Here is a 13,308-nt window from a genome sequence, read left to right as displayed (position 1 = left end):
GCAAGTGGGCAGCAGAGTCTTCCCCTGCCAAGTGGGGTGGAAAGGCTATTCACACCCCTCCCCCCATGCCTGTGCAGCAGAGAGAGCACATTCCTCTTGTGGTGAGAAGGCCACAACATCCAGCTGCCGCAGGCCTGGGTTTCGGGTGCCCCAGCCAACTCTCATGCCAGTGCCCTCAGCCCTTCCTGGTGCTGGGCTTGCCAGATGTGTGGTCAGGCCAGGCCCTAGGGCCCTGCAGGGACTCTCTGCATCTTGGGTTCTGTGGTGCGCGGGGTGGGAGGAGGGCTGTGTGTATATGTGAGGGAGGCATCCTAGGGTGTAGGCCCCAGGTCCAGGGTCTGTGCCTGGATCTTTGGCAGAGGGTGGGTAATGTATCTGGACCCATGAGAGTCGGGGAGAGGGCAGGAAGATCTCTATGTGTCAGGGCCATGCTCGAGAGGGGCCTTTAGACATCATGGTGTCTGACATAGAGTCTGTGTGTGTGTTTTGCGTCAAGGCTTGTGCAGGGGGAAATCTGTCCCTTACTGGCAGCAGTGCATTCATGAGTACTGGGAGGCAAGGGGACCCTCTGTGTTTGGGGCTGCCAGCCCAGCCTCTGTGCTGGTCAGGAAGCAGTGTGTGCAGGGCAGGGCAGGGGCAGGTACCTGGAGACAGCCCTCCCTCCTTCCATGACTGAGGATGGGTCCTCTGTTGGCCCCTGACAGCTGAAACCTAGGTGGGAAGGCGAAGGGGGCAGGACAAAGGAAACATTCTCAGGGAGCTTTGTGTGGATGAGAGTGAGCTTTATTGGAAACACAGAAACCCAGCAGAGGGAGAGGGAGCCTGTCACCATCCTGGGTGTAGAGGCAGGGGAGGCCCCACACAGCAAGTCCATACCGAAGGGATCATCCAGCCCTCAGAAGCCATAGGCATCCAAGCCTCCAGAGCAGCCGGGGGTTGGGCCTTTGTCCTAGGGCTGTGAAGATACTTGGAGGAGGGAGAGCTGCTAGCAAGGGGCCCAGCCTCCCCTGGGGAAGTGGGTGGAGGGTGCAAGATGGTAAGGTGGGCAGCTGGTTCCTGAAAACCTTCCTCCTCCCATCAAGGCAGAGGAGGTGGCGGGCTAGTCCGAGGGGGCGTTTTCACCTGTTCGGGCACTATGCGAACCGCACTGACCGGCCGCTGCCACAGGGCTGGCCGCAGGGCGCGCACATCCCGGTGCTCACCGTCAGGTTCCCGGTGCAGGGGGCGCTGCAGACGCTGCCGGTCACAGGCCGGGAGCCCGACACGCAGAGGTCCCCGCACACAACCCCACCTCGGGAGCTGCTGACACCTGGGGGAGGAGGACAGGGCTCAGTTCCTGTGAGGTCGCGTCCGCTGCCCCTGCTTGCTGGCCAGAACCCTCTGCTCTTGCTCAGAGCTTCTCCCCTTGGTTTCTACTGGCTCTGCGCTCAAACACCCGCGCTCCTGGGCACACCCTCCTGCAGGTTGACCTCAAGCAACCTCCATACACTGTTAGCCCAAGCCCTTTCCATAAGCAAAAATGCAGTCACCCATCTCTTGACAAGGGGACCCATTAGGAGAATTCATCCTTATGTGAACCTTACAAGGTGTGCTTAGACCTAGATGGTAGAGCCCACCGCACACCTAGGCTGTAGGGCATGGCCTGTGCTCCTAGGCTACATACCTATAAAGCATGTCACTGTGCTGAATACTACAGGCAACTGTGACACATGGCAGTATTCATGTAACTGAACATAGTTAAACACAGAAAAGGTACAATAAAAACATGACATAATCCTATGGAACCACTGTCCTACATTTGGTCAGTCTTTCTAAATGTCCTTGTATGGCACATGACTATAGCTACTTATGTTACCACTCTTCTTTCCGTTTAGGGTCTGCAGACTATGGCCACAGACTGGCTTCCTGTTTTATAAATAAAGTTTTATTGGAACCCAGCTATACCTATTTGTTTGTGTGTTACCTATAGCCATGGCTGCTTTGGCGTTGCACACAGACTACATGGTCCACAAGCCTACAATATTAATTATCTGATGCTTTATGAAAAAATTTTCCTGCCCAGAACCCTATACCCTTATTTCAGAACTCACAATACAGATTACTTACAGACATTTACAGCACCAACGCCTTCACACAACCTTGTGGGAAGAGCAAAGAGACTAAAATTAGTTTTAGGGAGCAAAACTGATGAAATCTGTTAATCTACTAAATTCCTGCCCCTAAGTAATATCAATGCACCTTAGCGGTAAATGGCATGCTCCCAGCTCTGCAGCAAGAGCTGCAGCATGACCCTGGGAAGGTGGAGAAGACCTCCTCCGCACACATGCGGTCCTCACCTCTGCTCCTCGCCCTCCAGCAGGCGCCTGTAGGTGGCGATCTCGATGTCCAGGCCCAGCTTGGAGTTCATCACCTCCTGGTACTCCTTGAGCAGGCAGGCCATGTCCTGCTTGGCCTTCTGCAGGGCCTCTTCCAGACTTGCCAGCTTGCAGCGGGCGTCACTGAGGGCCGCCTCGCCCTGCTGCTCAGACTGGGTCACGGCAGCCTCCAGCTTGGAGTTCTGGGAAGCAGGAGAGAGTTATTAAGAGTCCTTGTTCTGAATTCAGAGTCAGAGGCCAGGTTTCCACTGAACATTGACTGGCAGTGGAGGAAGAGGTCCTATCCATTTGTTAGGTCAGGGGTTGCAAATTAATCCTCCCAGGGAATGTCAGTGCAGTGTCTTCAATTTCAGAAATTTAATATAAGATCCAGATTCATGGCTTCTTTTGAAAAATCGGAGCATCTGGTGACTCTGGATCTGCATTTTGGCATGACCTGCCTCGTTGGATATGCTGAGCTCTCCCCTTTGTGCCTTCCAGTTTGCCATAGTCCTTACTGCTATGTGCCTTGGGTGCAGGCTGCCTCACACTGGCAAGGTGTCTAACTTAATCCCTCTGCTGCAGGCTAACCCCATTCTCTTCCACACTGAGGAGTGGCCAGGCTCCTGTACTTGGCACTATCTTGATATCTGAGCCTGTGATCACTGATGTAGAATTTTGGGTCACAGAGGTTAAGTGGCTTTCCCGAATCACACGGTGAGCTAATGGCAGGGCAGGTTTGAGAGCCCAGGTTTTCTGTCCTTTAGACCAGTGCTATTTCTTCTGCCTGAATCTGCCTCTGGGACCAGGAAAGCCCTTGCCACCTCATTTCTCTCCGTACTGTTCCCCTGCCTCCATTCATCATGAATGGAGAACATGTTCCATGCAGGAGACTGCCCTGATGTTTGAGGTTTGCCTTTTTACCACACATTGTCAAGGTGTCTAACTTAAATCCCTCTGCTGTAGGCTAACATTATTCTCTTCCTACACTGAGAGGTGGGCTGGACTCCTGTACCTGGCACTTGGCGTTCTCCACCTCGGCCGTCAGCCTCTGGATCATGCGGTTCAGCTCGTTGATCTCCTCCTTGGTGCGGCGCAGGGTCTCCCCGTGCCTGATCACCGTGGCCTTCATCTCCTCACACTGGGGGAAGCAGAGACGCTCATGAGGCTCAGGACGGGACATGCCATCCATTCAGGACACCAGGGTGATTGTGCAGGTTGTGCAGTGCTCAGCCTGTGCAACCACACGTGGCAGTCCCGCCTTGCCACCCCAACCTCATGGAGGCAGCCCTTGTCTTACCATCCCTGGGATCAGAGTCCCCGGACTGAAGAAGCCTTTTCTAATAGACACTTTGCATCCCTTCCACTGCCATGTCTAGGAGACAGGTGTCCTGTGCCACTCACCTTGCTGCGGTACCAGGACTCGGCCTCGGCCCGGCTACGGCTGGCAATATCGTCGTATTGAGCCTTAATCTCAGCAATGACGCAGTCCATGTTCAAGTCCCGGCTGTTGTCCATCTTGACGACAACTGAGGTGTCTGAGATGTGGGCGTGGAGAACGCGGATCTCCTGTAAGACAGGAAGTGGTAAGAGCTTCTTACCCAGAGCCCCACTCTCAGCAGCCCACCCTCCCATAGTCATTCCCTATCCCCTTCCCACACTCCTCCAACACTCTCCGAATTGCATCTTCCCCATCAGCCCTAGCCCTTCTCAATGCTCCTGAGGTCAGAGTCTGGACGCTGACAGGAAGAGGTAAGAGGGTCCATGTCTGAGGTCTCCAACTCAAACCTTTGGGTCTAGGACCAGAGTTCACCAACTTGTGATAACTGCCCCTCTGCATGGCAGATGACAAGTCTAGCTACACCTTTTCACCTTCTCACAGTAAACCTGCCTTGGATCTTTCAACTCTGCTCTGTACTCCCCACTGCCCCACCAGGGGGTTCAGCAGCTGAAATGGTGACAAGTGCTTTCCAATGTCTAACTCAGCATCCTTCTTGCTGCCCCACTGCTCTGGGGCCCCTCACCTCCTCATACAGCCGCCTCAGGAAGTCAATCTCCTGGGTCAGGGCCTCCACATTGGCCTCCAGATCTGATTTGCGCAGGTAGGCACAGTCCACGTCCTAAAGAAGAGAAGATGGTACAGGTCTCACTGGGGAGACAACACAGAGCTTTCTTATTTTTTTTTTCCCACAGGGAGGGCACCCTGGAAAGCCTCCTAAGATGCTTTTCCCAGTGCCTGCTGTCATGGTGTGGTGAGCCCTCTATGCTGTTAGTGGGGTGACACATTTGGGTAAAGGAGAGCGGTTTCTAGGACTTTCTCTGTACCCACTGAGATGACTCTTCTAGAATCCATATTTTGCACTATCACCAAAACTTAGGATCTGGTGTAAAATGGGTCCATTCTAATGATGCCCCACCCTTCTCCACTCTGGAATTTCATGGAAGGAAATCTAGATCCATGGTCAGAAGAAGGCATAGGGATCAACTCTGTCCCTTCTAAGCCAGTGTGACCAGAGCAAGCCCCTTCACCTCTGTGCTTCATTTCCTCCCAATAACCCCTGCCTTCCTCACACTGAGGTGTTAGAAGGGTCCAGTGACAGTCACTTGTGCAGAGTCAAGTCTGAGAGGTGAGGAGTAATGATTACTCTTCATTCCAGTGTCTCTGACTATTGCTGGCCTGAGGATGTAGCCATTCCCTAGCATTCACAAAGTTTATTGAATGTCCCCTCTGTGCCGGCATGGGGCTGAAGGAAGTGAAGCCAAGGGCCAGATGGGAGCAACTTTGGATGGGGAAGAATATTGCCTTGTTTGCAGCAGGCAGCATACTGTGCTGTCAGAGGCTGCCCAGGGAGCAGTGGGGGATTTGGGGAAAGGAATAGGGAAATAGGGAAGAAGATGGACCACGTGATTTTAGGAAGTCTTCCAGCCTCTCAGAATTACAGAGAATTCCCTTCTATCTCTGCCTTTGGTTCTGAGTTAGTGGACAAGTATTCTGGGGCCACTCACCTTCTTTAGCACTACAAATTCGTTCTCAGCAGTGGCCCTCAGCGTCACCTCTTCTTCATACCTGGGAACAAAGCACTCAAGTCTCAGATTCGGGGAGAAGAAAAGAGAATGAGGGCCCAGACAAATATATTCCATGAGTTGGATCTTTTGGAGGTGGTCATGACATCAAAAAGTGTTGGGCTAGAAGGGACTGTATCCCTCCCTTTCTCTGAGGTATTCAAACTGACACCCATCACCCAAAACTCTTCCTGTTTCAGGGACTGTCCTTCATGATGGCAGGGTGGGTTCCTTGCACATTTTCAAAAGCCTCCTCTTTGCTTCTGAACTGTAACTCCCTGTGGGGACAGGAGCCCTGCCCTAGTTCTGGTACCCCTTCTTTCCTCGCCTCCTCAATTTCTTACTTTTTCCCCACTCAGGGCCTAACATAGCATCTAGAACATTCGGTAGATGCTCAATAAATGTTTGATGAATTAATGAAATAAATGCATAATGATGAGTTAGCTGGAGCAGCTTAGAATCTCTCCAATGTTTAAACTTTCAGTCCAGAAAAAATATTCCTCCCCCACAGGCTCATTGTCACTGTCTTCTTCCTATTGGGAAGTTCCTTTTGTGATCTAATCTAAGTCTATCCTGCTTTGACTCAATCTCATTTAGTTTCTCCAAACCTTCCTGCCATTGCACTCACTTCTTCTTGTAGCCCTCCAGCACCTCCTGCACGTGGTTGAGCTCTGCTGCTAGCCTCCCACTGTCGGCCTCCACACACTCGGCCTCCCGCCTCAGCGTCTCCACGTAGCCCTCAAACAGGGGCTCCAGGTTGCTCTCACAGCACTGGCGGTTCTGGTAGAACTGCCACTTGGTCTCCAGCAGCTTGTTCTGCTGCTCCAGGAAGCGCACCTGGTGTGGAGGTGGGAGAAAAGTTGGTGGGAGGAGCCGATATCCCCAGCTCTCCTTGGAAAATGGCCAGAGTTAAGAGAGAAGTAACAGCGAGATGTACGGAGGCAAGGAGTGGACCTCCTGGCCCCTGCTGGCCTGTACTGGCCTGAGGATGCACCTAGAGAATCCTTGTTTTATAATTGCTTATTGCAGGAGTGAGGGTCAGTCCAAGTGGACCTGGATGGGATGAGCAAGAAACTGAGAGGCATGTGGGCTGTTTCGGGTTATTTCTGGGCTAGAGAAGACAGGTAGGGGTAGCGGATAATGACAGTCAATGAAGGCTTCCTGGAGGAAAGGAATGTAGAGGAATAGAATAGGAAGAAAAGCTTTCACTTTGAGCTTCCTCAGGGCAGGGTCCATGTCTTGTTGATTGGTGTCCTCAGTGGCCAGCCTGGGACTGGCTGAGTAGTTGATTGGATGATGAAGATGGGAAGGGTTGCCCACCTGGGGAGATCAAGGAGGCTGGGCTCTCACCAGCGAGGAGCCAGGCAGGTAATGTGAACAGGGGAAGGTTTTGGGAAGCAGGGAGTGTGAGGACTGTAGGGATGTGAGGTGTTCAAGCTTTTCAAGGGAATTTCTGAAACTGGAGAGAAAGAGTAGCCAGAAAGGATATCGACAAACAAAACTAGGCCACTTGGCCTCTAGTTTTCCATTTCTCACACATTTTAGCTAGAAATGAGATGTTCCCCTGTCTTTTAGCCCCAGGATACTTTTCATCCACCTCCATGAGTGCAGCTCGGAATTCTCAGGTTGGAACTTCCAGAAGTGGGGAATGGAGACTGCTGGTAATATATATGGCATAATTTTAGGGGGCCTTGGCTCACAGGGTCTCATGGCTCCCTTGGCCTCTCATGTTCCCTTTCAAAGTCACAGCCAGATTGCTCACTGTACCACACACAGCCTTGGTGGGAAGAAGCCTGGGATGGAGAGGGGAAGTCACTGTCCAGTGGAGGAACTGGGTGTGGAGTCCAGGCCACCTGCCCCCGGGCCAGGGGCCACTCCATATTGCTGTCCTTGGCCACCTTTCCAGGGTTCAGTGCCTGCCAAGGTGGACAAGACCCTGTTGGAGGCAGTGAGACAGCTGGGGTCCCAAGCTCTGGACTTTCTAGCCCAGGGCTGGAGAGCTGGAGAGGGCCCAGGCATGGAATCCTACTCTGCCCTGACACCCACTCTGTGCAGGCCCTTGGGTGGGCCCCTTGCCCTAGTCCTGCCTCCTTTTTCTCTGTAGATATCAAAGCACTTGGTTGGTGGTGGCAGTGATTCACAGGCTGACTTCAGCATTTTGCCATTTTGTATACTGCATGATTTATCTATAAATGGATTCACCTAATATTTACTTCAAGTTACCAGCAGAGTTGTAAAGCAAGTATCACTAGGCACACATTAAATTCTCGCTGAAACTATTGTCCTCGACAGGTCTGAACCCTCCGCTTGCACTCTTTCTTAATGGTGGGAAGGAACCAAGCATTAGAGAGATGCTAAAGACATTAGCACCCAATGAGATTTTCTTCACCTAATCTTAAGAATTGAACATGGCATGAAAGGAGATGATTTTTTTTCATTATGTGTTTCAATGGTATTTAATACTGTGAGTCTGCACACCCTAAGATTATCATATAAAAGGTCAGCGGTCTCCATTCCCCATTTCTAGAGAGACTGGCCTGGGAATTCCATCCCAGGACCTCCTCCTTCAGGAAGGGCGTGATCCAGGCACCCACCTTGTCGATGAAGGCGGCAAACCTGCTGTTGAGGCACTTGATCTGCTCCTTCTCCTCGTGCTTGACGCACTGGGCGTTGGGGTCAATCTCCAGGTTGAGGGGCGTGAGGAGGGTCTCGTTGACCGACACGGTGGTGATGCAGGGTGGGCTGGGCCCGCACACGCCGCCTGAGCGGTACCCGAAGCTGCGACCGCAGGAGCCAGCGCGGAAGCTCCCGCAGACGCTGTGGCTGCCGAAGCCCCCGGGGAGGCCGCGGTAGCAGGAGATGCCGCGGTAGGGGGCGGCGGAGATGCAGCAGCGGCCGGGCCGGGGCCCGCAGGCTGAGACGCAGCTGAAGGCGCGGACCCCACAGGGGGCGCCCGGGCGAGAAGAGAGGCAGGACATGGCGCGGCGGCTCGGACAGCGGCAGGCTGGCCCCCCGAACCCGCGCCGCGACTTATATGGCCGCCCGCTGACCCAGGGAGGGAGCTCGCGGCCCCGGCGTTTACGAGCTTGGAGGGCTCGGCTCTTGCACCTCGAGAGGCGGGAATCAAAGCGAGCCGGGCCGCCTGGCCGACTCCATAAAACGGCGTTCGCCTCCCGCCCGCGCTTTATAGGGCTGGGAAGAGCCTGGTCAGCTTTGCGGGTCCTGAGCCGCGGGCGGAGCCCCGGTGCTCCTCTGCCAGGACTGGCCCAGGGAACCGCTGGATCACTAGCTCTGTCCCAAGGTGGGGCGGTGGGCGCATCCGGCCCTCACTTGGGTCCAGCTTCGTACCCACACCCTGAAATCTGGGAGGCCTTGGTCTTGTTTTCTGTGTGGGGGGCAAGTGCTGAGTGTGTGAACGTAGGGAGGGGCCTCTGAACTCAGTCCTCCAGGTTCACGTCGTGACCTTGGATGCGTGAATAACCTTTCTGAGCTTCAGTTCCCCTTACACGCAAAATAGGGATATTAATTGGGACAATAATCTGAGAGTTGCTGGGAGGATCTAATGAGATAATGGACCAGAAACATTTAGGGCCCTAACTAGCACTTAAATGAGCCCCATAAATGTCTGTTTATTTATTTATTCTATTGTTATTAGTTTGTCATTCATCCTGTGCTCCTTTGGGCCAAAACTTTCTCCTCTCTTTCTCAGAACTCAACTCATATCTCCTCTTCTAGTAAGTGTCTAACCTCCTTCTCCCACTCCCAGTGAGCAATTGCTTCCTGTACCCTTCTCTGCTCTCCTTGTGGGGGAGCAAGGGAGCTGTATTTATGCAGTGTCCACAATGTGCCTAGTACTGTGCTGAAGGCTTTTTATGCTACATGATTTCATCTAACACCCAGAGCTTCCTTCTGAGGTTGGCATTATAGTGCCTGTTTACCAGATTAGGAAGGTGAGAGGTCCAGTGACTAAGTTCATACACAGAAGGTTCCCTACAGGGGTGGAGTTAGAATTTGAGGAGATTTCCCAGCTCTTCTTCTCACTGGTCTCTCCATAGGTCTGAGTCTTCAGGGGCTGATGGAGAGTTGAGTTGGAGGCAGGGGCACAGACTGCTTGGCTCTGGGGTTTTAGAGAAATCAGTCTGATTCAAAGCCTCTCTCTCAACTGATGCTGGGTCATGGCCACTAACTGTAGATGGCCATAACCCATCATAAAGGAGGTTAATTATGTGTACAATTATTGGCAGAGGAAACCAGAGTGTACACTCAGCAGTCAGCATGAAAGAGAAGCATGCAAATCACCCGTAGCTTCCTTTGCTTTTAAATTAAATATGAGTTATTGTGCAAATAGTAATTAAATCTTGGAACTCCAGAGGTCATCACAGCCATCCCTGTCTTGCATCTTATTTCCAGGGAGTGCTCCATTGTCCCCTTTGCTGTCTTTCCCACACTCTTGGGGGCTTGGATTCCCTTGATCAAGCCTTGGTCTGTTTGCAGCAGTCTAAGGCCTGCCTCAGTCCTGTTTCCTGTAGAAGACAGAGCCCAGCTCCACAGTGTCTTGCGCATTTACCCTCAGCTTCAGATGGAGTCACCAGGCTTCAAAATTAGGTATTTCTACTCCTTTTTCTTTCAGAATAGGGGTATTGGAGAGGTCTTCCCTTCATGTCGCCTTCATAAGAGGAAATGGACTCACCCTGGAGCATGGATGATTTAAATCAGACATATGGAGATATTTACATGATTCTTCTTGGTTGGACCCCTTTCTAAGTTTTGGTGGGTGGATAGAGCAGCTTTCTGTGCTATCACAATCAATGAGGATATTAATTAGTCTTTGTCTACACATATAATTAACTGCATTTAAAATCCAGAGAGACAGAAGAGCTGCACACTGAGTTGTACTTGCTAAACATACAACCTGAAGGGGATGGGATTGAAAGGCTTTACATCTAGACCACAGTGGTCCTCTGAAATGTTAATACTAATCTCTGACCCAGGCTCTGGGAAACATGGTTCCTGGTGGCCTTTTTATTATTCTTGGAACTCAGGTTGGGGGCAGGGTGATGATGGGGAGAGAAATAGGCTGAAGCATGAGAAATTTCAGATATAATCAAGGACATACTTCTGTACAGATCTTTCTATGAGAAGAGGAAGTCTCCATTCTCAGATGGATTTTCTAGAAATTATTTCCCTACCCCTTTTATTTCTAACACACTAGTTTTCCAATAAAAAAAAGCTAATGTCTTGGTTGTCATGTCTCTTTTTCACCTCTCAGTGAGTTCCAGGGACTAGTTCAAGGCAGAGAACCAACTTCTACTGAAACACCTATCAGGAAGCAGGCATTCCCCCTAAGAACTGGAACAAGAAAAGGCTGCCCACTGTCACCACGTCTAGTCAACGGTCCTAGCCAGAGCAATCAGGCAAGAGAAAGAGGTAAAGGGGCATCCGAACTGGGAAAGAGGAAGTCCGACTACTACTTTTCACTGATGATAAGATCTTATGTCTAGAAAATCTCAAAGACTTCACCAAAAGATGCATAGAATTGATAAATTCAGGACAGTGTCAGGTTACAAAGTCAATGTGTGCAAGTCAGTATCATTTTTATATATTAATAACAGTCAAGAAGAGAGTCAAATTAAGGACTCAATACCAGTAATAATAGCTACAAAGAAAATATTAATAAAATACTTAGGAATGAAAAATCTCCATAAGAAGTACAAAACACTGATGAAAGAAGTCATAGATGGCACAAACAAATGGAAAAACATCCCACGCGCATGGATTGGTAGAATCAACATTATTAAAATGTCTATATTACTTGAAGTGATTTATAGATTCAGTGCAATCCCCATAAAAATACCAATGTTATAGCACAGATCTAGAAAAAATAATTCTAAGCTTAATAAAAGCCCAAATAGCCACAGAAATCTTAAGCAAAAAGAACAAATCTGCAGATATCATATTACCTAACTTCAAATTATACTACAAGGCTCTAGCAACCAAAATAGCATGACACTAGTATAAAAGCAGAGACATAGACTAATGGAACAGAACAGAGAACCCAGAAATAAAACCATCTACTTACAATAAAATGATCTTTGACAAAGGAGATGAAAGCATAACTAGAAAAAAGAAGCCTTGTTCAATAAATGGTGCTGGGATAACAGGATAGCCACATGCAGAAGAATGAACCAGGACCACTAGCTCTTGTCATATACAAAAATTAATTCAAGATAGGCGGTACCTGTGGCTCAGTGGGTAGGGCGCCAGCCCCATATACTGAGGGTGGCGAGTTCAAACCCGGCCCCTGCCAAACTGCAACAAGAACAACAACAAATAGCTGGGTGTTGTGGCGGGCACCTGTAGTCCCAGCTACTTAGGAGGCTGAGGCAAGAGAATCGCCTAAGCCCAGGAGTTGGAGGTTGCTGTGAGCTGTGATGCCACAGCACTCTACCAAGGATGATAAAGTGAGACTCTGTCTCTACAAAAAAAAATTAATTCAAGATAAATATAAGACTAAAATGTAAGCCATGAAATAATAAAAATTATAGAAAAAAAGTAGGAAAAACTCTTCTAGACATTGGCCCAGGAAAAGAATTTATAATTAAAATTCCAAAGACAAGTACAGCAATAACAAAAATAAATAAATGGAATCTAAGTTAAAAAGCTTCTACACAGCACATAGCCTACAGAAAGGGAGAAAATATTTATAATCTGTGTATCTGATAAATAGCTAATATCCAGAATCTATGAAGAACTCAAACAAATTAGCAAGAAAAACACAAACAACCCTATTAGGTAGAGGGCAAAAGACATGAACAAAAGTTTTTCAAAAGAGGATAGACAAAGGGTTAACTAACATCACTAATCATCAGGAAAATACAAATTAAAACCATAATGAAATACCAATTCACCCCTGTCAGTGTGGCCATTGTTATAGGGCAAAAAACAATAGATGCTGGCACATATGCAGAGAGAAAAGAATGCTTATACACTGTCGATAGGACTGCAAATTGGTACAGCCTCAATGGAAAATAGTATTGAGATTCCTGAAATATAGATTTACCATTTGATCCAGCAATTCCAATACTGGGCATTTACCCAAAGGAAGTCATCTCATCAAAGAGACACCTGCACCCAGTTATTTGTCATGGCACAATTCACAATTGCAAAGGTCTGGAATCACCCTAAGTGTCCATTAATTCACAAGTGGATAAAGCAAATGTGTATGTGTTACACACACACCCACACACCCACCTTGGAGTACTACTCAGCCATAAAAGGGAATGAATTAATGTCTTTTGCAGCAACTTGGATGGAACTAGAGACCATTATCCTAAGTGAATTATCTCAGGAATGGAAAAGCAAACACCACATGTACTTGCTAATCATTGGGGACTGAATAATGGGCACACGCAGGCACAAAGATGTAAAGGACATTCGAAACAAGAAGGGACAAGGAGGGAGGGGTAACAGCTTACCATTTGGGTACATTGGACACTATTCTGGTGATGGGCACACTAAAGGCCCTGACTTAAGCATTACACAAGGTTTCTAAGTAACAAAAACATTTGTGTCCCCTTAATATTTTGAAATAAGAAAAGAAAGATAAAAAAGAAAGCATGATTCAAGAGAGGTTTGTGAGTAGATGAAGCCAGTTGGTGTGGTGGGGGCTTCTGCTGGTCATTGGAGGCCTGGAAAGAAAGCTTACTGTGCTCGGGGGACAGGGCCCAAAGCCAGAGCTCACAGCCTAGGCCTGTGAAGAGGAGAATTGGATTCAGTGTCCCTAACAGATCGCTGGGACTACTGTCGGTGAAATCAGAACTGGGAAACGAATCTATAAAGAGAGAGGAAGAAGACGTGCATGGCATGGCCCTGGCTTTGAGAGAAGTAAAAA

The 13,308-nt window shown here is 49.4% G+C and overlaps 1 protein-coding gene across 1 annotated transcript; it reads right to left on the bottom strand.

Moving 5' to 3' along the window:
• Positions 1 to 787: 787 nt before the first annotated feature.
• Positions 788 to 8,395, bottom strand: LOC128562714 (keratin, type II cuticular Hb1-like). The gene is made up of 9 exons (XM_053557933.1): positions 8,012 to 8,395; positions 6,046 to 6,254; positions 5,361 to 5,421; positions 4,379 to 4,474; positions 3,759 to 3,923; positions 3,370 to 3,495; positions 2,337 to 2,557; positions 2,107 to 2,138; positions 788 to 1,309 (listed from the first exon to the last, which is right to left on the bottom strand). Exons 1-9 carry the CDS (start codon positions 8,393 to 8,395, stop codon positions 1,134 to 1,136), a joined length of 1,470 nt encoding a protein of 489 aa, XP_053413908.1. The 3' UTR covers positions 788 to 1,133.
• Between the last annotated feature and the right edge of the window lie 4,913 nt (positions 8,396 to 13,308).

This window comes from Nycticebus coucang, chromosome 12, assembly GCF_027406575.1.
Source record: "Nycticebus coucang isolate mNycCou1 chromosome 12, mNycCou1.pri, whole genome shotgun sequence".
NCBI classification, from domain to species: domain Eukaryota; kingdom Metazoa; phylum Chordata; class Mammalia; order Primates; family Lorisidae; genus Nycticebus; species Nycticebus coucang.
This window is presented reverse-complemented; position numbering and strand designations above follow the sequence as displayed.

What these genes read in the sequence shown, in the direction of transcription:
- LOC128562714 (XM_053557933.1), bottom strand. Translation starts at nt 8,395, where the DNA reads ATGTCCTGCCTCTCTTCTCGCCCGGGCGCCCCCTGTGGGGTCCGCGCC. An exon ending in CTGGAGGGCTACAAGAAGAA is followed by an intron (nt 5,422 to 6,045) that starts GTGAGTGCAATG and finishes CTTTGTTCCCAG; the next exon opens with GTATGAAGAAGAGGTGACGC. An exon ending in TGGAGAACGCCAAGTGCCAG is followed by an intron (nt 2,558 to 3,369) that starts GTACAGGAGTCC and finishes CCTGCTTCCCAG; the next exon opens with AACTCCAAGCTGGAGGCTGC.